Source organism: Eufriesea mexicana, unplaced genomic scaffold, assembly GCF_001483705.2.
Source record: "Eufriesea mexicana isolate 0111107269 unplaced genomic scaffold, ASM148370v2 scaffold2087, whole genome shotgun sequence".
Taxonomy (NCBI): domain Eukaryota; kingdom Metazoa; phylum Arthropoda; class Insecta; order Hymenoptera; family Apidae; genus Eufriesea; species Eufriesea mexicana.
Genome location: NW_016910162.1, coordinates 1,421,905 through 1,445,810, shown reverse-complemented (window position 1 = coordinate 1,445,810; position 23,906 = coordinate 1,421,905). Strand labels below are relative to the sequence as shown.

Genomic DNA, 23,906 nt, shown 5'->3' with positions numbered 1-23,906 from the left:
CCTTTCTGCTTTACGTTCCCTAAGAATCTCCATTCTACGTGCCCTGTGCAGGCTTCCAGAAGGGAACGTAGAATCTTCGACCGCGGCAGCCGCGGCCGCGCTTGCTCCTCGTTCTACGGCCGTCTGCTCAATAATTTACTTTACTGTATTTTTCAATATGTTCTCGATTCAGTCTTTCACATAAGCGTGTACATATATGCGTATGCTTGTGTTTATGAGAGAAGAAGGCGAGTTAGATACATACTTTCAGTATAAAACTGGCTGTAGAACTCTTAGCGATGGGACTCTGTGCCGAGGACGGATGACTATGCCCATGCCCGTGAGTAGTGAAATATCCACCTGCTTTCGGTTTTATGTGGCGATTGTACGTTTCCATGTGCACGATTTTCATAAATTCAATTTGCGCTGCTAATCTTTGAATTTCTTCCTACAAAATACGGTTAACGATAATAGTTGAAAATTATCTACACAGGCAATTGGATCGTTTGATTTTGAATATCGTGAAAATAACTACTTAGTAACCAATTTTATAGATATTGAAATGAATCGACACTGTGCAGGACGTGACATTTACAGAGGATAACTATGTAAAGTAGAATAATACAAGGTACAATCAAAAACATTTTATAAGTAGGTAGAAGATGATTCTTTACCCATAAATGAAAAGTGTATAATGAAATTTTTTACATGTAAAATCTGTTTTCTTAGTAAAAGATCACCACCTGCTCACTTGCACAATATTCATATCAACCAGGTTCTGTTTAAGTACCTTTAGCTCCTCATTTTCTTGATGTAAATCTGTCGCTTCCTCGGATACTAAGCCGATTCCATTTAAAGAAAAGCTCGCTGTAACACCTCGGGCTCTAGCCCGACTATCCCACTGATCTCCTTGACCTCGTAGAACTCGAATCACCTAGGGTTGTATAAGATTTGAATTAAGCTGAATTAAAATAAATTATTGGATTTAATTATATGCATTTAACTGCATAATACATTGTGTCGTTTAAGTATTTAATATGCTACTTTACGACACAGAAAGACATGGTTGAAAAGTAACTACATTACCTTGGGTGCAAATACAAGAAATATGGTGACAGAAGTAGAGAGTTGTGTACGTAAAAAGCCTAATAAATACTTGATATCCGGACCAGCATGAGGGAAAATGAAAAGGCTGCAACAAATCATACAGTTTAGATTTTAATCTACAGCAGTATAGGAAACAAATAGTAGGAATGAAAAGTCATACTGAATAGCGATCATGGTTATATTCACAGCTGCTATATTGTAAATTGCATAGCTTATTAAACGGGCCTCGTTAAAGAGACTTTCTGCATTGCGAACGTTGTAACACACTTTAATGCCCCATGCAAGGAACAGAATTTCTCCTGAAAGGAAAAGTTAATTTATTATATGATATCCTGTGCTACATTTATATTTGAAATAATATGAGAAAAGAAGGAATACTAAATATTTATTTTAACCAAACTTACAACAATGAGTCGTGATATTCTCATGTTATAGTCGCATTAGAATTATTTAAATATATTTTATTAAAAATATTAGATGAAGAATATTTTTGATGACCAAAAGGATCACGAGTCAATGATGATTTTTAATATACCTTTTTTAATATGGTTTCAGGATTTATTATTACCGATTGCTAAACTATGGTCCCACCAGTTGAAAGAACATTGGTAGAATTTCAGACCATAATTATCAGCTATCACTTCGGCATATGGCGGTGCACTGAGAGTCCAAGTACCAAGATAAATTAACATTACTAACAATATAGGGACCATCCATTGCAGTAGCTGTTTGTCCGTGAGTTTCACCTTATGTGCGCTTTTCACACGGTATGTGAGAGAAACTCTACGAAAAAGAATTGAATTTAAATTTTATTGTTTATTATAACCTAGTTTCTAATCATTGAAATATTGGATATATAAAACACGCAAGAATAAAATATTTAAAGCATGACAGTCAATTTTACATGATAAAAAAATGTTATCATAAGTGTATATAATACACTATATTACATTTTCTTTATATTCTATTATCAAGTAATAAAATGTTATTTTAATAAGAATATTTGGAATATGAATTCTTTCTTCATTTACTGATTGTCGTTTATACGTTAAACTTACTATAAAAAGGAATACGAACATTTATAATAATAAATAAAAATAAAAGTCTATTTACATCTTACAACGTAAACTTACGACGTGTAAAAGTGTTGCGTACAAACTTTATAGTATATAAATATCAATCAAATTGCACGTGATGATACCTAATCGCTAAATCTATATTTCTTACCGCCAAGTTTTCATTAACAATGCAGTGTAGGAAATACAAAAACCGAGATGTCTCGTCCATTTCGTAGCGATACAAGAGTACATATCCAAAACAGGAAATATCGCAGCCATCTAAATGTACAAGTGTGCATTAAAAATAACGCACACAAATAATATATTAATATTTAAATACATAAATGGAACAGTTACGAAAGTTTATATGGGGACAGCTACGACAAAATTGTATACGTACTTCGAGATACATAATAGCACAACCCAAAAGCGTAATGGACAAAAATATCGGCGAAGCAACCTTGAACACTTTGAGCTTACGATATTGATACATGTAGACCACCAGAATAATGGTACCAAACACGCAGAAAATGGAGAAGGATAGGAGAGAGATTCTGAAAATAGAATTTTCAATAATTAATTGACATTAACAAAATTGATAAGCTGATACTTAAAATAAATTTTAAAATACATCTAGTTACCCTGTATTTTAATATTCTTGATTTCAATTAAAATTAATATTATCCATTTCAATGCTATCTATTATAACAAAGATAATGGAAGTAAAATACAACATGAAAACGTGTACAATTTAGAGATTGAGATTAATAATTAATAAAATTGAGTTAATAATTTAGTTATTGATTTTTCAAGAATCTTTTGAAACAAATAATTTCTGGAGAATGAGATAAATGTTTATGGCGAATTCATACCGGAATGGCCAATTGTAAGTGGCTAGACAGGGTTCGGGTCCCTTGCACTTGGCGCACCCTGGTGCACAACGCAAGCAACGGAACACTTTCACGTACGAATCGCTTATGTTTTCTTGCATTTCCTTCCAGGCAGCTATAAATTTACGTTTTGCTTAAGATTAATCTCATTAATAATGCATTTGACAAGAGATTGAAATTATTCACTAACCTTCGACGAGAATTCCATCAAAGGTGGATTGATGTTGGCTCGTGCTGTAATAACCTTTTCGACATTTGCATACATATGCACCTTTCGCCCAACCAGCACCGACACCATTTTGATTTATACGATTATTCGGACTTTGATATTCACACTAGAAAGTATACGAAGCAACGGTTAGAGACAAATTATTAAACTAGATAAGTTTAAGGAAGTTTTAACAATTTTTTTATGAATATAACGTGTACTAAAAATTTTGATTATATTATCTACGATTATGAGAGAATATTTGTGATGAATATAGAATTATAATGATGAATAATAGTAACCAAGACTGGTAGTACAAAAGAAAGAATAATAAAAGATATATGTAATAATAAATTGAAATCTATATAGTAAGTAATAATAATTTATAATTACTATTATAATAGTATAATAATATAACAATACTAAATAATAATACTATAGTACAGTAATACTAAATAATAGTGAAAATGGATACACATGTTAATAAATTATTATAAATATAGATGTATATAGATAAAAGTAAATGATAACAAATACAGATATGTATAATAATAAGTATTAGGAGTACAGAAAATTCTAAATGTTAATTTCAACAATTTCCATTTAAAAATGTTAAAATTACCTGAGTTGTATCGGTATGACATTTGTGCGTGCCTCTAAAAGATGCTATCTGATTACTTAGAACTTCATTTTGTTTATTCTGCGACGATGCATCGCATTGATTTACTTCTAGCCCACTGATATCGATATCTATGCTTAAAAATTCTCGTACCCTTGAACAATATAAAATTTCATTAACATTTGATAAAATAATTGTTTTATTTATCGAGAAAAATGAATTAGGAATCAGACTGAATAGGTACACTGTTCAGAAAATGTTCACTTTTTCTCTAATCTGTAATATCCATTAGGTGAATCTCGCAGAGTGTGCCTTTCTGAATAAGAATCCATAATCAAGATTGTTCTATTAACCACAGTTTTCGAAAAATGTGAATTTTTCTAAAAAAAAGCAAAATTTTTATATAAAATGGAGTATTACGTAAAAAGTAAGGTTAGGGAGTTTATTGTTACCTTATAAGCTAAGTGTGAGTATTCCTAGTTTATAAATGTTCATAATTATAATTATTTGAGTTTCTCAATAACTATAATCGGTAATCAAAGTTTAAAAATAAGCCTCCGAGCGTACATTCTGCGCATTTTCTTGCATTTTTATAGAAAGTTCTTTATCTCATATAAATTTGCTATACAGTGGCGTATTCTGTAGGCCTTTCTGAAGTGGAAACTATCGAAAAACAATATTAAAATGATCTTCAATGTTGATAGGACGGTAAACTATATATCGGGAACCCGTAAGCTGGATTTTGCCGCCACGCAGCCATTGCTCGCACATTTAACTCTGTCAGGGCCGTAGTCATGCGTAATCGAATCACAATCCCAGTAGATTTCATTTTATATAGGTTGCATATATCAATGTATATATCACATGGATATGTTTTCATCTACTCTTTTATATTAATCATAAAATTATAATAAATTTCCCTAAATCATTCATAATTGGAAATGGTTTCATTATCCGATACATACATACTAATAACTTTTTAATACGAAGTTATTACAAAATAAACTCCCATCTAATTTCTAAAACGAGAATGAATCTTCCAACGTTTTTGATTTTCGTGCGATTCATCTTATTGTTAACCAAAAATACAGAGGAAATAAAAATATTTTGACATAGACATACATATCATAATAATTTGCCCTATGAAATTGCGAATGCAGTTATAGTTTATGAAAAATGCATAAAGTATCGAATTTACTATTATTAACAAATTGTTCTCAAAGTAAATTTATAGTAAAAGTGAAAAAATCAATAAATTACTGGTTATGACTTGAACTTACAACGTACTTACGCCAAAATGTACATATAATTTGTAAGAAGTTTATAAATTGTTATATTTAGTGTTAATAATAAATGAATATTGTTAATAACAAGTTGTACACAACCTAAATTTATAATAAAAGTGAAAAAATTAATGAATTATTGGTTATTACTCGAATTTATCACGAACTTCTATTGAAATGTAACTTCCATTTGCAGAAAGTTTAAAAATAATTAGACTGATTGTTAATAACAAATTAATATTGTTAACAACAAATTGTCCGTAACTTATATTTATAATAAAAGTCAAAAAATTAATAAATTATTGACTATGAGAGTGGAAAATGAATAATTAATAAAATCGAAAGTTCCCGATCAGGGTGGGGGACTCGGACGATCGGCGGCTATATAAGGGGCGTCGCCCCGCTGCTCCTGTCATTTGCCGGTTTGGTATCAGGAGTGTAACATCTAAATTTTTTCGTGTGCGCGAGTGGGGGTAGGTCCGAAGTGAGGTGGGGTTGACTACCCATCCACCCCCCACCCCCTTAAACAATTTACTAATAATTTTTTTTGTTTTCAGCTATTAATTATTTTTTTCTTTCAGATTTTAATCATTTTTTATTTTTTCAGGTTTCAATTATTTCTTTTTCTATTTCAGCTGTTATTTCTTCGTTTCTATTTATCTTTATTTAAACATTCGAATGTTTCGTCGTTATTTCGTTTATGTCTCATCGTTGGGTTGTTCTTTCGACTTTACTTTCGGTTCTGTTTACTAATCCGTTTTATTTCAGGCTCTAATTTTTTTCAGATTTTATTATTTCGTTTCTATTTATCTTTTTTTCAACATTCGAATATTTCGTATAATATTCGAATGTTTCGTCGTTGGTTTGTTTCTGTCTCATCGTTGGGTAGTTCCTTACATTTGGTTTACCTTCATGGTTCATACTCGTTTCGCTTTTTTCTTGCTTCCTCGTACTAATCCGTTTCCTTTCAGGTTTATATTAACAATAATATATTTCGTTTTAGCTTTTAGATTTCTCAAGATTCTCAAGTTTTTCAAGATTTCATTTGGGATACATCAATAGACGACGCGGGATGCGTGCGTTTAGACCTAAGTAGTTATAAGTAGCCATAAGATAGATCCCTAGGCTAAGTATCATGTGCGCGCTATCCGTACAAAGGTAACCTACCTAATTTGGAGCGAATATATACCTCTTATATTTTTCCCCCTTTATCCCTCTCGTTTGCCAAATAGAACATAATTATTCTCGGGATAATCGCGATCATTTTTAAGTACCAACTAGCCTGCGCGACATAGTCTCGTATACTCGATAACTCCATGTTTCGTAAGTCATCCAAACGACTCGTTCCGACATTCACTCTCGCCACTGCCACTCTTGTCACGCATCGGTTCTAGGGTGGTCAGCGGGCTGGTACTCATCTGGGTCAATCCGAGGGTCTGTCGGCCCTAGTCGTCCTGGGCACCAGCACGTGCACGACCGGGGTATGGGTCCTGTAGCCGTGACACTGCATATGGGCCTGCGGTTAGACCCCATGGGATGATTAATTTCTCCCCCATGTGGCAAGGGCTTACGTGACCGGCTACAGGGCCTCGCTAGGGACCCTCGGCTTGATTTTGGATGTTTCGTTGGTTCGTCGATCATTCTCGTTCGCGAGTAAGTCATGGCAGGGTCTGTGGTGGCTGGGTAGGCTAGGTTCGATCGGCAGGGTGCCGAGGTATGAAGTTGTCTTGTACACGAGAGTACGTCTCGTAGGCTAGTCGGCTTTTGGAATAATATAATAATAATTTGGAATAATAAACGCGATTTTTAACTTGCTCGCGTGTTTCATATTTCGTTCTTTATTTTTATGGGAACTTAGAAATATTAGAGTCTATTGAAATAAAATATCTTAGCCTTGCGACAGTAGAGTTCTAGTACATCGAATCGAGGTACCCTTTATCAGACACGATATTTAATAAAGTGTCAGTAACTTCTCTTTAACTTCTTTCGCTCCAAATTAGATTAGGATATCTTTGATACGGATAGCACCAGTAGGGTGCGCCACTAGGGCGCATGTCCGGGTCTCGATGCGTAGCCACCTCCACGTGGTGAGACCTTGTAATTGGTATCGTTTCCCAAAGAATAATTTTTGGGAAATGATACCAAGCAAAGAGCTAAGCACCGAGTTTAAAATGTTTGTTATATATTGTAAATTTTCAAAATTCCTCCTGAACTTTACTAATTTTTCGACATTTTGTAGCAAAATTATACTTTTCTTTTCGTAGACTTTTACATGTTAGCTCCATTGCATTTGGTGCTCGGGTTACGCGTAGCTACGACAGTGTTGAGGCTAGAGAAGCGAGCAATGGCTGCGTGTCGATAAAACCCCGTATACGAGTTACCAACGAACATTTTCTTCATCTAATCAAATTCAAAACTGATTCGACATTTCTGTTTCATGGTTTCTTCTTCAAAGGAGCCTACAAAATACGATAGTATATAGTAAATTCATATCAAATAAGAAACTTTTTGTGGAAATGCAAGAATAGTACATAAAAAGTACACCTGGCAGCTTATTTTTAAATTTTTATGAGCAATTATAATTATTCAGAAGCGCAAATAATTATAATTATGGACACAAACTCGGGATACTCTCATCTAACTTTTACAATAAGTGTGTACCTCCTAACGTTCCTATTTTTTACGTAATACTTCATTTCAGTAAAAAGTCGTACGATTTCAGAGAAACTCACATTTTTCAGAAACTAAGGATGACAGAGCAATTTCGATTACGGGTTTGTGTATTCAAGAAAGTAAATTCTACAAGAATCACCTTAATGGATACTATACTATAGATTAAAATTCACATTGAACATCAACTTAGCGAAATTTCATTATTGAATATGTTAGATAAAGTAGTCTTTATCGAATGGAAAATATTTCTATTTACTTTTTATAGTATACTTTGGTATTTGTTTCCTCTTATTGCTTATCTGATGCTAATTACACAATTAATAAGTTTGAAATTATTGAACAAGTGCAATACATTTACATATTTAAAATAAATTTTTAAATGCAATATTATTAATTATAAATTTTGATTCAAACTTGCAAACTTTAAATAAAGATATAGCTTTAACTTTATAGTTTAAATATCTTTGATTCTAAGTCAATTTATTTAATTTATTTGAATGATATCTATAACAAAAGTAGGTATTTAAATTAAATTAAATTGAAATTAAACTTTCATTTTAATGCAAATAATAATCAGGAATTAATGTGATCTTCAGTTGAATTAAAAAGTCCAATTTAATCATCCTAATTAATCCTTTCGTGATCAACGGGGTATATTGGTTCCACTTGAATAATCAAACTGACAATGAGTGATATACAAGAGCCACCATTTCGAAATTCAACGCATATGTTTTACAAGAGTAGGTTATCGCATACCAAATTTAATTTTTCAGTGTGACATTTTAGTAGAGTAGTTCTTCGTGTGGATGCATAATTTTTACATTTATTATCTTTCTTTGTGTAGGAGTAAATATAAATAAGTGACATCATGTGTACGTTCTTCCACATTTCAATGATAATTTTCTGTCAATTTATGTTTGTATTATTCTAATACTCAGTATCATATGTAGCCATTATAAAATACTCCTAGTGTGACTCAAGACTCTGAAAAATTTAAGAAAATTTCAGCAATTTCTTACATGTATAAAGACTTTATACATTAAAAATGTATAAAAATATAGTAGTTTCAATAATAATAAATGTAAAAATTTTTCTTCCTCAAGACTCATTTCTCAATACACTCTGTTTCAGAGTTTAGATGCATAAATGCATTCTCATAAAATTCTTCGAAAAATACAAAATTGGGCTCAATTTATCTTCCATTAAATAAGTGTCCTGGCCATGAAAGGATTAAATAGAACTGATTAAAAATTCGGATTAATAATATTAAATGTAAGAAGCTATGGTAAATGGTCAATACGAACCCATGGCGAGTGTCTGGCGGCCGTATGTTAACACTGTACGAAATCAACCATCGGTGACTTTTGCAGGAGAAATACGGGATGGTCCACCAACCCCTGTAGGATTCAATCGCCGGTGACTGCATGAATTTCGGTGACCTGGGATAACACGCAAACGCCACAAACCGCCATAGAAACTTCGATCTTTCCACGCACACGTGTTTCGTGCAACGACCCCAATTATCGTACATCTTACGCTTTCCTTTATCTCGTAGCCCTGGCACTTCACGGTCATCCGGTATATTATAAATAACGAACAATAAATTTCGTTTGAATTTAGAATTATTGTCTGAATGTATCAATATTCGATAAGAATTACTCTCGATGATTCTTTGTGATACGGTTTGACTTAGGTTAGGTTAGGTTATTAATGCTTATAATACTGTGTCGTGTGAATTTGTGTTACATGAAACAAAGAACTTTTATAAAAAGTAAGGTTAGGTTCGAAAAATTAACAAAAATGTAATATCTTTCTTCTATAACTTGTAAGAGTGAGAATGTAATGGACATATGGTAACATAGCTAGATAGTAACTATATAGTAATGCAGCAATATAAATGCTATATAGCAGTATAATAACGTATATATAATAGAATAATTTTTTTTTTAATAGAATGAAATGTTTAGAAAAGTTATTATAATAATTATTAGAAGATGAATGATTAGAATAGTAACATGCTTTACTACTATTTTAAATAGTAAAGAGTACTCAATTATTAAAAGTCATATTACTAGTGTTCATAGAATATGAAAATGTTTACCAAGAATTGCAGGAAGTGAACCATATATTGATCACGTGAAACATTCACGCTGTTTTTAAAAAATAGAGTGATACGTTCGTGTTATGAGTACAGTATCCTTTTCTGTATTCTATTCATGTGTGCTACCAGCTCATGGAAAAGAACTCGATGCGATCACGCGTGCTACTTTCGAATGTCGATAACTTGTTACAGGCTAGTTCCATCAGTTGAGTGTTAGTAGCTTACTTTTTGCACCTAGAAGACTTACAACTGACTTTATCATCTTATGAATTAATCAAAATTAAACAGGAGCAATGATATTATTTATTTCATCACTCTTTAATGGGTATTTTTAGGGATATAGACTGACGCCTAGGTATCCCTAGAAGCTTTGCTCTAGAACAACACTAACCATGATTATCTGACAGAAAAATGATCTTACGTGATATCTAAATAAATTGCATACTTACATGCAAAAATATTATAAGACACATAAAGATTATTTTTGTATGTGAATCGTCTATATACGTGACAATGCTATACTATGTACTATGTTTGGAGAATATTTGTTATAATTTCAAGTTGACACGATATCTTTAAACATGATGTGATGTGATGTTAAACATAATCTTAAACAGTTACATGGAAATTATAAACGATAATAAATATGTATATAAGTATGTTTTCTGGAGAATGGTTTGTGTAAATAGGAAGCACTGTGTATATTTATATACACAGTGAGATTAAAAATATTCCATAATACAAACAGGGGTGATTCTTTAGGAAAAAGTAAATGATAAATGTAGAGTAATATTTTTTCATACGTGGCTTAGTTCTTGTAAAAATCAAATTTGAAAATTCGTTGGGTATGTTACATTTCTATAAATAAAGTATTTGCTTGATAAAATTTTTCTGTGCATTTTTAAAGCTAATATCTCAGTAAAAATATTCTAGAAGTTGTATGTAACGATTATAGTGTCGTTTCATAAATCATATTGTACCTATACAAGTACCCAACGGATATTTAAATTTAATTTTCTCCAAAACTACATTTTGCATGATAAAATTGCATTCTGCATTTCTAGTTCACTTTTTGACGAAGAATCAAGTGTTGTAGCTCGATCTTCAAAATCCATTTTTTTGGGGAAAATTATGTGTAAGTAATATCGTGAATTAAGCTTTTACGCATAAATTGACGTAACAAAAATAAATTATTAAACCATTGTATGTGGAATTACTTAATTTAAATACCGTATTGTGGCTAATTTATATATCCCAGACATTTTAAGGGCATCAACCTCCATTGTGTCATGTATTATGTATTGTTTTCATATTACATTACAGGCAATGTACACAATAATGATGTGTACTTTTATCTTCAGTAAACAAGTTTATAATCTTATTACTTTGAATATCTCCCATAAAACAGAAGCTTCTTCGACCATAATTGCCATTTATGACGCTATATAAAACGAAGAAAGCATATGAATGTATACATTTTCTACAATTCTGCTGGCAATATTAATCAATTGTTATACATTATTATATTCGAGGGACAGTTTTATGATACACGCTATAAATACCCTGCCGCCGTACATGTATGTATGCAATAAAAAGCCTTTAACGATTTACCGATACCATATTGATTATCGTAGATGTCTGTTTAAGCGTTTATGTTCCCCTTCAAAATGAAAACCCTTGAATACAATGCACGTAATGTCTTTAATATTTAATGGACCTAATAAAACAAAATAAAATTATCAATCAACAATTTTTGTAAATTATTAAAAAATATGAACATATCACCTTAAAATTATTTGTTGAAGTATATTAACATTAGGGGTGGAAAAAATTCTGTCTAAGTAAATAAGACCCATAGAAGCATTCTCCTCATTAAATAGCTGGGACAGAATTAGGGCAGAATAGGACAGAAATTCTAGTTCTTATCGTGATGGTCTTGACTTGTTACATGTTCTCATTGTGAGAAATAATTACATAGTACAAATGACCTGAAATAGAATTTATAAGTTATTAAATATACTCCCCTTTACAACATTAAAAAGATACATTGGAATATCTAAAATAAATAGTTTGTGTACCCTTAACTCATGTATCCTATATATTAAACAAATGACATGTTATTTGTGATATATTTCGAACCTTGACACATTCAGACAATACATTATTTTAATAAAGAATTACAGTCACTTAGATAAGACCTGAAAGTTCTAAAAATGTATCTCATTTTTACGTATCGAGTTTCTATGACTTGACGCTCGTACAAGATGATGAAGGATGATGAATGATCGTGGAGCACCTATAAAATGTCTATTTTCTTCTCGGTATAATTCTTTCCAAATACATATTTCTTACATGTACTAGTCTGCCCCAAAATTTTAATATTAATATATAAAATAAGATGTATATTTACAAAATATATAAATGAAGTGACATCACGTTTGATTTTCATATTTTTATGAATTATTCATAGTTTCTTTACCGAGAAGAGGTAACAAAAATTAAGTATGAAGGGCGAGGTGCAAACCAAAAGTCATCTGTGCTTGTGCGTGTGCGTGCGTGCAGGTTGATGCTTTATAAAAAGCTATGTGCAAATGTGAATACATTATCTTTAAATATTAACAATTAATATTATTCCTTAATATCTAATGAACAACAAGAAGTTTCTGCAAATCACATTATCAGATTATGTTCAGCTGTTGATATCATCAGTAATTAAATTTGTATGGCTGTGTCACAAGTGAATAATTTAAAAAAATACTATGTCTCTCTTTCAGCGTCTACTTATTTAGAAAATTGTTAAATTGATATGTACAAAATTTTCTAATTACTTTGTTCTACAGCAGAAGTCTCTATTTTATCTTATAGTGTGATAAAATTACCATACTTTATTCTATAAATTATTGTTAATACTTTGTAATTGTATCTTTCTCTTTGATAATAACAGCACAGTTTCAAGGCACGAAATCGATAAATCTTAAAATAAAGTCCAAAGGGATTTTATTCCATTCCTCCTTTGCGGATTTAAATAATTCTGACCTGTTTGAATGTTTCATGTTCTTTAGTTCTTTCCATAAATACGCAATCGGATTCAGATATAGGGATCGAACTGGTGACTTAAAAATTTGTTAACTATTAAGATTGTTAATATTTTTAGTTTAACAGTTGCCTAAACAATATAGCTTTCAAATCATTACTATACTAAACTACCCAGTTTTCAGTCACTTTCTTTCTGTGAATTCTATTCAATAGACATTTGCAATATTTATTTGACTGAAAACTCTTGCATGTTACTATATACATTTATATGATGTATATTTTCAAGCTTATTTCACAACAATGTCATCTTTATATCCTTTATGTTCAGAATAGATTGCCCAATACATAAAGCAGAATAGAAATCATAATCTTCTTTTCATCTCCAATAATTTAAGAATTCTTTGTCCAGTTAATATTTCATTGAAAATAATACCTTAATCAATCTTTATTTAAAAAAATGAAAAGTATTCGTTAAATTAAATTATTTGGATATTTAACAGCATAAGTTGCAAAAAGTACGAATACCAAAGTAAGTTGATTATGTATTAGTTCACATAACTTGTGATTTAAATTTCTTCGAATAGTTTCGATCCGAAAGAATCGAAGATTTGATATATCTGATAAATCTGAAAAACTTGAAGCAATAATAGCATAATTAGTACATGCAAGACATTTTGAGGACATGCATTAAATTCGACGAAGTGCACGAGGGTTTGAAATTCGATAAACGGTAGACAAATCGAACCTCAATTCCGTGGTGGCACCAGCATTTTCGAACCATGGTAAATTTGAATCTGGTATAGATCCTGGCTGGAGTCCGTGGCTCTCAACCTTGAACGGTTCTCCGACACTTCCTGGGCTCCTTTCCAACCAGACTGCGCTAATTACCGCTCCCGTGGACGCATTTAGTGCGATCACCCTTGTTTCCACGGCGTCGTTCACTGACACCAGTAGTGACTTTGCTAACACGTCTAAAAGCACTATACAAGATTTCAACAGATTATGAGGAAGAACATTTAAATCAATTATTCAAATTACATAAAGTATAATTCACGTAGCTGAGGCAAGTTATACCTCTCTTCAGGTTTCATTAGATTAGAATGTTATATGGTTCAACAGGATATATGGTTCAAACATGATTTCATTTTCTGGACTATATCCTTCTCTAGCAATAACTGCAATACTATATACAGTTTTAGTTTTATTAGACTATTCAAAGACAGTTAGTATAAACCTAATACTAGACAATACCAATAAAACCTAATACTGGACAAACATAGGTCCAGGGAGAAAAGATCAATCTACTCAAATGAGTAACAACTCAATCTTTCCAATTGATCGAGTACTGTTATCTTTCTGTATATAAAGAAAAATGTTTTCTCAAGAAGAGCTAGCTGTTCCAAGATATGCGAGCAAGTACAAGTGACAGATGTCTGATCATAGAAGGCACCTCTTCCACTTGACCATACCTCAGTAAGCTCATAAGACTCGGTGACTGGGATCACATCCCATCCAAAGACCATGACAGCTAGAGGTTGAAGCTTTCTTCAAAACTCTGTGGTGACAGTTCTAAATCTTTCTACATCCCTAAACCCTTAGATGTAAGAAGACGCTTTTTTCCTTTTCTTATCCCAGGTATTCTTTTGCTTCGTTTTAGAAAGATTTGATTTTCAGTGGTCTTCATCTTGTATTTCAGAAAGTTTATAACGGGAATACCGTCTTTGAAGATCTATCCCTTGTCTATATAAGCGAATATTTTATCTATTGATAGTTAGATAAAAGTTATTAAAATAAATTGATCAAAATATGATAATTTCGAATAATAAAGTAAGTTTCTATCTTCATTATCGATCTTTCATTATTAACATTTTTAATATTTAGTTTTTAATTTTACTATTTTTCTTATTATTAATATTTTTCATTTTCTTAATACTTCCTTATTATTTTCATAATAGAATTATCGGGTCATTGTTGTGCAATGTAATCTTATAGATTATTTTATATTTTAATTTCTTTGGTAAAATTAAAATTTATTTATCTAAATGTTTTCAAAAAATGATTATTTTTTAAATATTACTTTTTACATGTATGTTCCTTTACGTAAAATGGTGAAAGAATTTGGCTTATATGAAACAATACATACATATCGATAATTAAATAATATTATGCTGGTATAAAATCCATTTGGTTTTGTTGGAACCCAAATCTGATTTTTCTTCAACCATTTATCTTTCTCTTCTAATATTGTCTTTTTAAATGGAACAAGAAGAAGGTATGATTTGTTATAATTATGTGAATCACCCTATATACACGATTAACTATCAAATTATTTATTTCAGTGTAGAGTATTTTTCATAGTATGATTCTGATCAGCCAACAAATTAATTATCGGCTAAATAAATGTATTTCCTTTTATATATTATATTATAAAAGGAAATCCATTATATACCTTTTAAGAATTCTTTAATAAGTTTCATATATATTTAATAATTTCGTATAATAAATTCTATTAATTTTTATTACCACGCTATACGAATATAATCAAAGCAAAATCCCTAACAATATAAATCCCCAATGAAACTGTTTATCATTTAAACGTTGACTAGTTGATTCTATTAAACAGAACAAGAAATATAATTAGTACCGTTGAAAAATATAGTTACGAGTAATAAATATGCGTAATTATAAAAAAAGCATTTTTATAGCTATAGTCGTGAAATTACTGCTTTTAAAGAGCTCCGAGATTTGTTGTATAAGCGGTCCATGTGCAGAGTTACAAAGCCCAGGAGGAGTAATCAATGTATCCCGATAGTATGCATATTCTCGTTACCATTTCAGCCGTTGGAATTCGATTAGGCGATGATATACCAGGTTCCGTACAAATTGGACTGTCGACAATGCGGTCCGTCATCGTGCTCAGTTTATTGGACAAATCGATTTTACGTTTCTCTCGTAGATTGCTATGGAACGACTCAAAATTCAATAACAAAAAAGTATTCTCTTACTTTGAAACACTGACAAAGTATTGAATTCTAATCTTGCATGCCTATTCGTAAGAAAAATAATGATAAGAATTTATATATTACATAGAAAGTACAAAAAAAATTTTTTTACTTTTTATTTCCCTTGTTTTATAAGATTTCTGGTCTCTGTTTTACTCCATGATCCTGAGATGTATTTGTTAGTCAAATGTAATTCAATAATTCGTTGATCGAACTATATTCCGATTAATATCGAACAATATTCCGATTAATATCGAACAATATTATCCTCGATGTTTATTCTACATATCGATACTTATAACGACATTTTATAATTGATCACTGTCACTTTATTCATTGATGTTCCACGTGTTTGATGAAGTTAACCACAAATATTATGCATTAAAAGTACACGATGTGGTCGAAGAAAGCAATATTATTGATAGAAATACAGATACAACGACGCTTGTCAATCTAAATATCGATGCGTCTTCGATACAGCAACAGACTGGAGTGGTGGGGAGAGCATCGTGGAGATGGAAAATAGGATAGTGGTGACCACTGGTGAGCGAATCAGTTAGTTTTTCAAGTGCGACGCGTAAAGTAGGATTCTTCCTGCGATATAATACGTTTTCATTAATGTATTCAAACGTACATTTTTTATCCAAAAACTCATCATTTATACTTTCTGTAATCCTTATTTATTATCACAGCTTCGATATTTTCACAGTTATCGTGTTTAATGTTCATGTAATATTTTCAGGTTTAAATTTTATTCAACGATATCGTTTATTTGATACAGGTTATCGGTAACTATTTGTAACTCACCATTATGCCTTGATATCCCCGCAATGCCAATATTTTGGAGCATCAGAGCTGTCATGTCAGCTTTTTGACGTGCAGTGTCGTAACGTCGGGGATCAAGTGCTACGGCAGCTGGTAAAGATTTAAAACCAGCTGTCGTGGCACAATCTTCACCCAATGATCCGGTTGATGCCGCTTCTATCACGTCCAGAGCTTCTTCGATATCCACCTTTGAAATAAAATGGTTTTTTGATCGAATTAAACAGCCGATACTGTTTGAAATGAAATAGTGTATGTATGTGAATATACTTTCTTTTTCTTTTCTCTCTTTTTTTTTACAGAATTGAGACAGTATTATTTTCAACATTTACAATTTTATTTTATGTCATGATTATCTAACCATGATTACATATGTATTATACACGAATACGAGCAAATTTTATGACACCTCGTCTTCAGAAATTTAACTGAATTCGATAGGGCAAATAATATGACACGATTTAAAAATGTTTAATTTTAAAAAATCGTTATTCGTTATAATTCGATTAAAGGTTATAAATTTTGTATATTAACAAATTATTAACTTTATGAATATTGGTCAATGCGTAAACATTTATAAGTATAAGATGAAAAAGTACGTGTGAGTTATAAATGTTTATTTGCTTCGTTTTATATTTCAGAATATGATTTGTATTTCAAACTGGAGGAATATTTAATGGTACATTCTAACAATATTTATTATACCTTCACGACCGTAGAGGTAAAATTATTTCTTTCTTTTTTAATACTTGCGTTGTAATATTGTCATACATACGCACGTATGGATAAATACATACATAAAGAGATATGTACGCACGTTAAACCCTGCATAGCATGGGTTTATGTACATGATAAAGAAGATTCATATAATACGATATAAGTTTACATTTTAGTGTACAGATACATTTATTATAAGGAATAATTTGTGAAAACATCACAGCAAGATCATAAATCGAAACATTAAGCATACAATAAATATTAAACATTGTGCATATAACATGAAACATATTCGCTTCGTATGAAACATCGTACAATATGAGGATTTATCGCATATACTAATTTGACTAAAGCAGTACTGCAGTCTGATTCGTTTACTACTGAACTCAAAGGCAGTGTCGTCTAATCAGAGAACCTTGGTACATGAAATTTTACCGGTCACACATACGCACACACATGTAATCGTTGCATACATTCGTCAGGTATATATACAGGGTATCCCAGGTGACATTATTCACGATTTTTTAAATACTTGCGATAATCTGACAAAATGTTTTATACATATATATACATACATACATGCAAATGAAACTATGTTTGAAAAAATTGTAAACAATGTAATGTTTGAGCTGTTTTTACAGATTTTATGTAAATCATGAAATTTATGTAAACTGTATAAATGAAAAAAAGAGAAAGTTAAATCTTCTTTCACATTAAATATTTCCTTAATTCTTTTAAAATGACTTTTATATTACTTTTGCCTATGTATATCAATTTCATTTGTGTGTGTAATGCGTTTTATTTTTAAATAATAAACAACATGAGAACAGTACCTTAAAACAAATGTTATGATTTTTATTCCCCGAATTATAATTTTTAATTTGTATTAATAATGAAACTAGTAATTTCAACACAAATAATTACAGGCAGCTGGGGTATTGTAATAATATAAATAAATATGAGAGCAAGAAAAGAATAGTGAAAGGAGAGAAATATTATAAAAGAAAAAACAATAAAAGTAGGAAGGTAGTAGTAGAGTGATAAAAGAAAAATGAAGGAAGAAACATATTAATAGATGTATGATACAATAAGTATGAAAGAAGAAAGGTATGAGTAGAATATTACATAAAAGAAAAAAGTCAGTTAAGGAATGCTAAAAAAACGATATTAATGGAAACAAATAAAGTGCTAATACTGACATTTTTTAGATTGATGATCTGGCAGCATGAGAACTGATCTTTTTAAACAATACTTAATTAGTGAACTTTTCCCATTAACAGCAGTAACATATCATACGCAAGATATATGCACAGACCTAAGTAGATTTCCTTAATCGTTCATAAAATGATGTTAATTTAAAATATATTATACATAATAATATTACCAAAAAAAAAAATTATAGTTTTTAGTTTTATAATTATCACGTATGCTCACAGTGAAAAAGATGAAAATTGGTTGCGAGATTTTCCAAATTAAAGTAATCTAGTCTAACACATGTACAACACTCTATTAACTTGTTGAACTCACATCCAACATTTTTGAAGAAGATGTCTTTCTTTGAAAATCTATTGTATTTGAAGAATTAGAAAACGTACTAATACGATCTCTTTTTGGATACAATTAAATTAAAATTTAGTGGTTAGCCAATCTCTAAAATACAAATCATTAATGACCACTTATTTCTTTAAAAAATTATTTTTTCTTGTGATTATTAGTATTACATCTGATTATGCTAACCAAGTTACAAATTTTAAATTCAGTCATATCCAGACCGGGAGTTCCCCTTGTCAGATGGGAGCAGGCTGGATGAGGGTTATTAGTCACCCCAGGGCGCTAGTTGATAGCCCTTGTCTACTCTATTTCTACCATTCTATACACAGGGTGTTCCAGATTTATCCTGCCAAACCACAATAAGTAAGTGAAGCATTTAAAAGAGATATTACATAAATGGGATAACAAATTTCATAGAAAAATTATAATACAGATATAAATTATTTGTATGCTGATATTTAATTTTATATTAATTAGTATTATGATTCTTTACAGAGTACTAACAAGTTGGCGATGTTTACGTTAGTTCCACTTCAAGGAATGATCTATTCTTATGACTGTAGGATCAGCATCCATAAAAAGCTGGATCTATCACATTACGAACTTTTTGCTTACTTGTTTACGCTTGACCATTTTTCTGTTATATTTACATCAGGTTTTTCTTCGTTTTAATATTTTCAAAGGATTTGTGAATCTGGAATAGCCGTAAAGGAGTAATGGAATCTAAGAATTCAATCGAATATAACAAAATGTACAAACACTTTTGGAAAATATTTTTCTTTATCTTCGTGAAGCTTAAGATCTTAATATTTTTGTACAGTATACTTTTAAATATTTTTATGTAGTGTTATCTACTACATAGAGTACTACATAAAGTGTTTACGTTTCACACAGTCTCAAGATTGAATATGAAAGTGATATAGGTCAGTAATTACAAAGACGATCTACATATATTACATATAACATAGCTGAAAATTCAATCGTTAGAATAATAAATTATTAAATTTGAATAATAAATTATATATTATTAATATCAAAAATTTGAATTAATTTTAATTTATCCAATTATGGAAAATTTTTAATATTTTGAAATGAGACATACATGTACTTAGATATATGACTTAAATTATTTTCATAATTTTCAATGCAATTATCCTTATCATTATTAATACTCATTTATTTCATGAAAATTTTCTCTAAAATTGGTGCCAGATGTACAGTGGGTCAGGAAAACGTTTTTGCACACTGCATTACAAGAAAATTCGTCTAACCATTTTGACTTTAATGAAAGTTTATGCACAGGTAGAGTATAATGAATTCAGCACGAGATTTTTTTCACAGAAGGAAGTAGGTTGCAACATTTTTTGTGCTCTAAATATACGCATTTTCAGAATTTTTTCACGATAGACTAACAAAGCACTAACAGTCACACATATTTTGTATGAAAACTTTTATTGCATCTTGCACTATTACAAAATTATATTTCAGAAAACGAGAAAAGCACTGAATTTCATCTGCTTAAACTGATAAATTTCGTGAAAAGAAAATTGTTGTATATATGTATAATCTTTTATGGTGCACATCTCAACAGAGTTTTGCTCAAAATAAAACATTTAAAAAAAAAAAAAAATGTAAAAGTAGGTTTCTTGTGAGCATATAGTGCATGAACAGAAACTTTCGTTGAAATTGCAATTTATTTTCTGGTTAAGTGAATTCTCTTGTAATATCGTGTGCAAATATTCTTTTGACCCACTGTAAGTATACTTGTTACTTTATATCATGAGTTATCTTCGAATGTGTGTATTACAGCAGTGAGCTTGTTGAAACATGAAACGAATGTTGCCTTTGGTCACTACTTAAGGATCCGTGACCCTAATCAATTGGCATGTTTGGAACTAGACTAGGATATGTGAGGACCTATATATTAAACGCTCCTTCAATCAGACTCTATAGGGAGAAGCTTTGACTCTTAGCTCGTAGGACAGATGTAAGTGTATCCTACTGTTCCTACTTGACCCTGATTCAACAACACAAACGCATCGATTCGAGAGCCCTGGCCATGTCTTGTGTGGTCAAACTCAAGATTAGGTAAGATTAGACATAGGTCACTTGAAGATATTAAAGCCAGAAAGTATGGGTTTATTCTATTTGTAAGTGTGAGACTTAGACTGACCAATTAAACAGTTAAGAACTCTATTTTTAATGTGTAGTAAAATGAACTTAATTTTGGTTGCTTATGTCACTAATACCTTCATTCAATTCTCATATTTTAGGGGAATTTTAAGTTTCAATGGTGACTGAGAGAATAATACTTATCACTAGTATGGGAGCTTCATCATGATCTTTGCTATCACCAGGAAGATGGAAAAGTGCGGTTCAACGTAATTTAATTAAACATATAGCTTTCAATTTATGATAACACAACGTAGAAGTTTCGACTCTTCGTTCTATTATACATAAAAGGTACTTAAATTATGTAGGAATGCTCATTTTCTATTTATGTATGTATGTGTACTAACACCTACGTATCTTCTCTTTCTCTCCCACTCAAACTAGACAAACTGAGCAAATATTCTGGAGACACATTCGGTCACGTTCATCCAAGACTCGAGTAGCATGCGCTCTTCCTTCACACCCTAATCTCGAGTAGGTGATCTTCTCACTTACCTCCAACACAGTTGCTCGTAAAAGACATTCGCACCAAATACCCACTCTCGCAAATATGGTACTAGAATTTTTCATATCAGATTTAATTTTATTTAACAGATAATTTTTTGAAGACCTGTCTACATTTTCATCTCCTGTTTTTACATTGATTACAAGGTAAGCTAACTTCAATAAAAAGTCTATCAAACCTATTTGGCTGTTCCAAATTTACGAAACGTAGATTGCATTCTAATCATTGGTGTTAAGTAATCTATTGTACTTTTTTAATGAATGCAGATACACGTTTCGAATTTAGGAAGATTGAAAATTCTTCATGCTGAGACAAGGGGAGACCGAGTTTGAAATTGAAGATGGTTGATAAAATCTATACACGTGATTTAGCTATTTGGAGAAACAGTCATGTTTCATTGCTTGAATGGTGGAGTTGGCTGAGAATTCAATGGAAGAATGGTCATCGTTCTACATGGCTACTATTTCTGTGACTATTGTAAGGGACTCTCTTGTAAGGATCCCTTTCATTGCGAAGAAATCAGCATTTCGAAACTTATTCTCTTTGTGCAAACCTAAGTGCCGAGTAAAGTAGACTCAGAAGACGGTACTCTTATTGGCAACAGCTTAAATGTCGAGGTTAACGTAACGGACGGTCGTTGGGATTAGAACCTATAGAGTAGGTTTGGGTACTCTTAGCCTAAGATCTGGAAATTGGTATCGTTCTCCAAAGATTATTTCTTGGAATGTTGTACCAGACTTAAGGAGCAAATAGGTGGCATTACATTGAGTTCTAGATTTTGGAAATTCATTTCAAACTTTAGATAGCTGGAATTGATTAAGGATACTAACTAATTTCTGTGCATCTAGAATTGATTACAAATATAGAAAATAATTATAGAATGAACTGATACATAAGTGAAGACTTCCTTTCAGATCTTTTAGTTAACATGGAATATGTAAGAAGATATGAAAATTAATTTCTATGTCTCTGAATTCTGTTGTAGTAGGTGTCCAATTTGTGAAAAGCAGGAAAATACAAAGTACTTCAATGTAATATATATTATGCATATGATTTTACAAAGATATATCTTAAATTTAATTATAAAATAAATTTTGGCATACTTCTTCTTAGTTTCTAATATTAAGAGTGCTGTAGATTTTACTGTATGTTAAATTAATATCACCGTAAGTGCCGTGGAAGTAAGAGTACTCTGAAGCTCTCAGATTTGTACAACACAATAATACATTAAGTGTTAAGGCTGTGTTAGACGAATTTGTTAAAAAAGTAGACTGTGAATAATAAACACTGTAAATTACAAAATGAAAGATTTAGGAAGATAAGTTAACAAATATGAATAAAAGACACGCAGACACTGAATCAATATTTAGCAAATTTTTCAATTTAAATTTCTTCAAAGCCAAGCTTTATTTGCAGAAAATGTATTATATTTTAGGTGTTTTTAGCATGTAAATTAACTTTCTTTTTAATCACACCACTTATTTTACCACACTTTACATAACAATTGTTTTAATTTCAAAGTGAAAAATTGGCACGTTAATCCAACGTAATTTAAAATAAATATTAAGGCAGTGAATTTTGATATTTCAATAAACCACAGTTGAATCAATTAATAATTATATGTATACATGTAATTATATAATTAGTAATCGTATATAGTAATAGTACATAATATAATTAGTAACTAATAATTAGTAATTTATATATATATATATATATATATATATATATAATTAGTAATTAATAAGTAGTAATTATTAAATAATATATATAGATAAAATTTCATAAATGTAAAAAATTAAAAATTGTTAAACTACTTTACCCTTTTCGTATCGAGGACTTCGCTGCTAGTAGTCATAGCGATAGACGGTACCGAAGTTGATGTAGCCGTCGTTACAGTGACGTACGCCATCATTGTCATCGTCGCAGGAAACAGGGCCCAAAGCCAAGATTTGCCCATCCCGCGTACTGCTCATTTGTACTTTGAAGTAAATATAAAGTGATATTTATACTACTTTAATAAAATTTCTATAAATAAAAGAAAATTAGAATAGATGGAAGGAAAGTCAATGCAATTCAATTTACTGTTATACATTACAAATAAACATTTTCTTTATCGTTGATCACATTAGAATCATATTCTCAGGAATTAATCATTCGATAAAAGCATTTAATAAAAGCAA

The 23,906-nt window shown here is 30.8% G+C and overlaps 1 protein-coding gene across 1 annotated transcript in view; it reads right to left on the bottom strand.

The window, feature by feature from the left end:
• Nucleotides 1-23,906, bottom strand: part of LOC108549510 (probable G-protein coupled receptor CG31760) — a 63,397-nt gene that overhangs the window by 1,474 nt on the left and 38,017 nt on the right. Inside the window, exons 3-17 of the mRNA XM_017902920.1 lie at nucleotides 23,546-23,704; nucleotides 16,764-16,968; nucleotides 13,700-13,934; nucleotides 9,122-9,256; nucleotides 3,865-4,015; nucleotides 3,225-3,369; nucleotides 3,017-3,149; nucleotides 2,545-2,698; nucleotides 2,314-2,423; nucleotides 1,655-1,869; nucleotides 1,247-1,385; nucleotides 1,066-1,171; nucleotides 770-913; nucleotides 245-427; nucleotides 2-123 (exon numbers count right to left, since the gene is read on the bottom strand). Of these exons, the coding sequence (XP_017758409.1) occupies nucleotides 2-123; nucleotides 245-427; nucleotides 770-913; nucleotides 1,066-1,171; nucleotides 1,247-1,385; nucleotides 1,655-1,869; nucleotides 2,314-2,423; nucleotides 2,545-2,698; nucleotides 3,017-3,149; nucleotides 3,225-3,369; nucleotides 3,865-4,015; nucleotides 9,122-9,256; nucleotides 13,700-13,934; nucleotides 16,764-16,968; nucleotides 23,546-23,683 (2,315 nt within the window). The 5' untranslated portion in view covers nucleotides 23,684-23,704. The remainder of the gene's footprint in view (nucleotide 1; nucleotides 124-244; nucleotides 428-769; nucleotides 914-1,065; nucleotides 1,172-1,246; nucleotides 1,386-1,654; nucleotides 1,870-2,313; nucleotides 2,424-2,544; nucleotides 2,699-3,016; nucleotides 3,150-3,224; nucleotides 3,370-3,864; nucleotides 4,016-9,121; nucleotides 9,257-13,699; nucleotides 13,935-16,763; nucleotides 16,969-23,545; nucleotides 23,705-23,906) is intronic.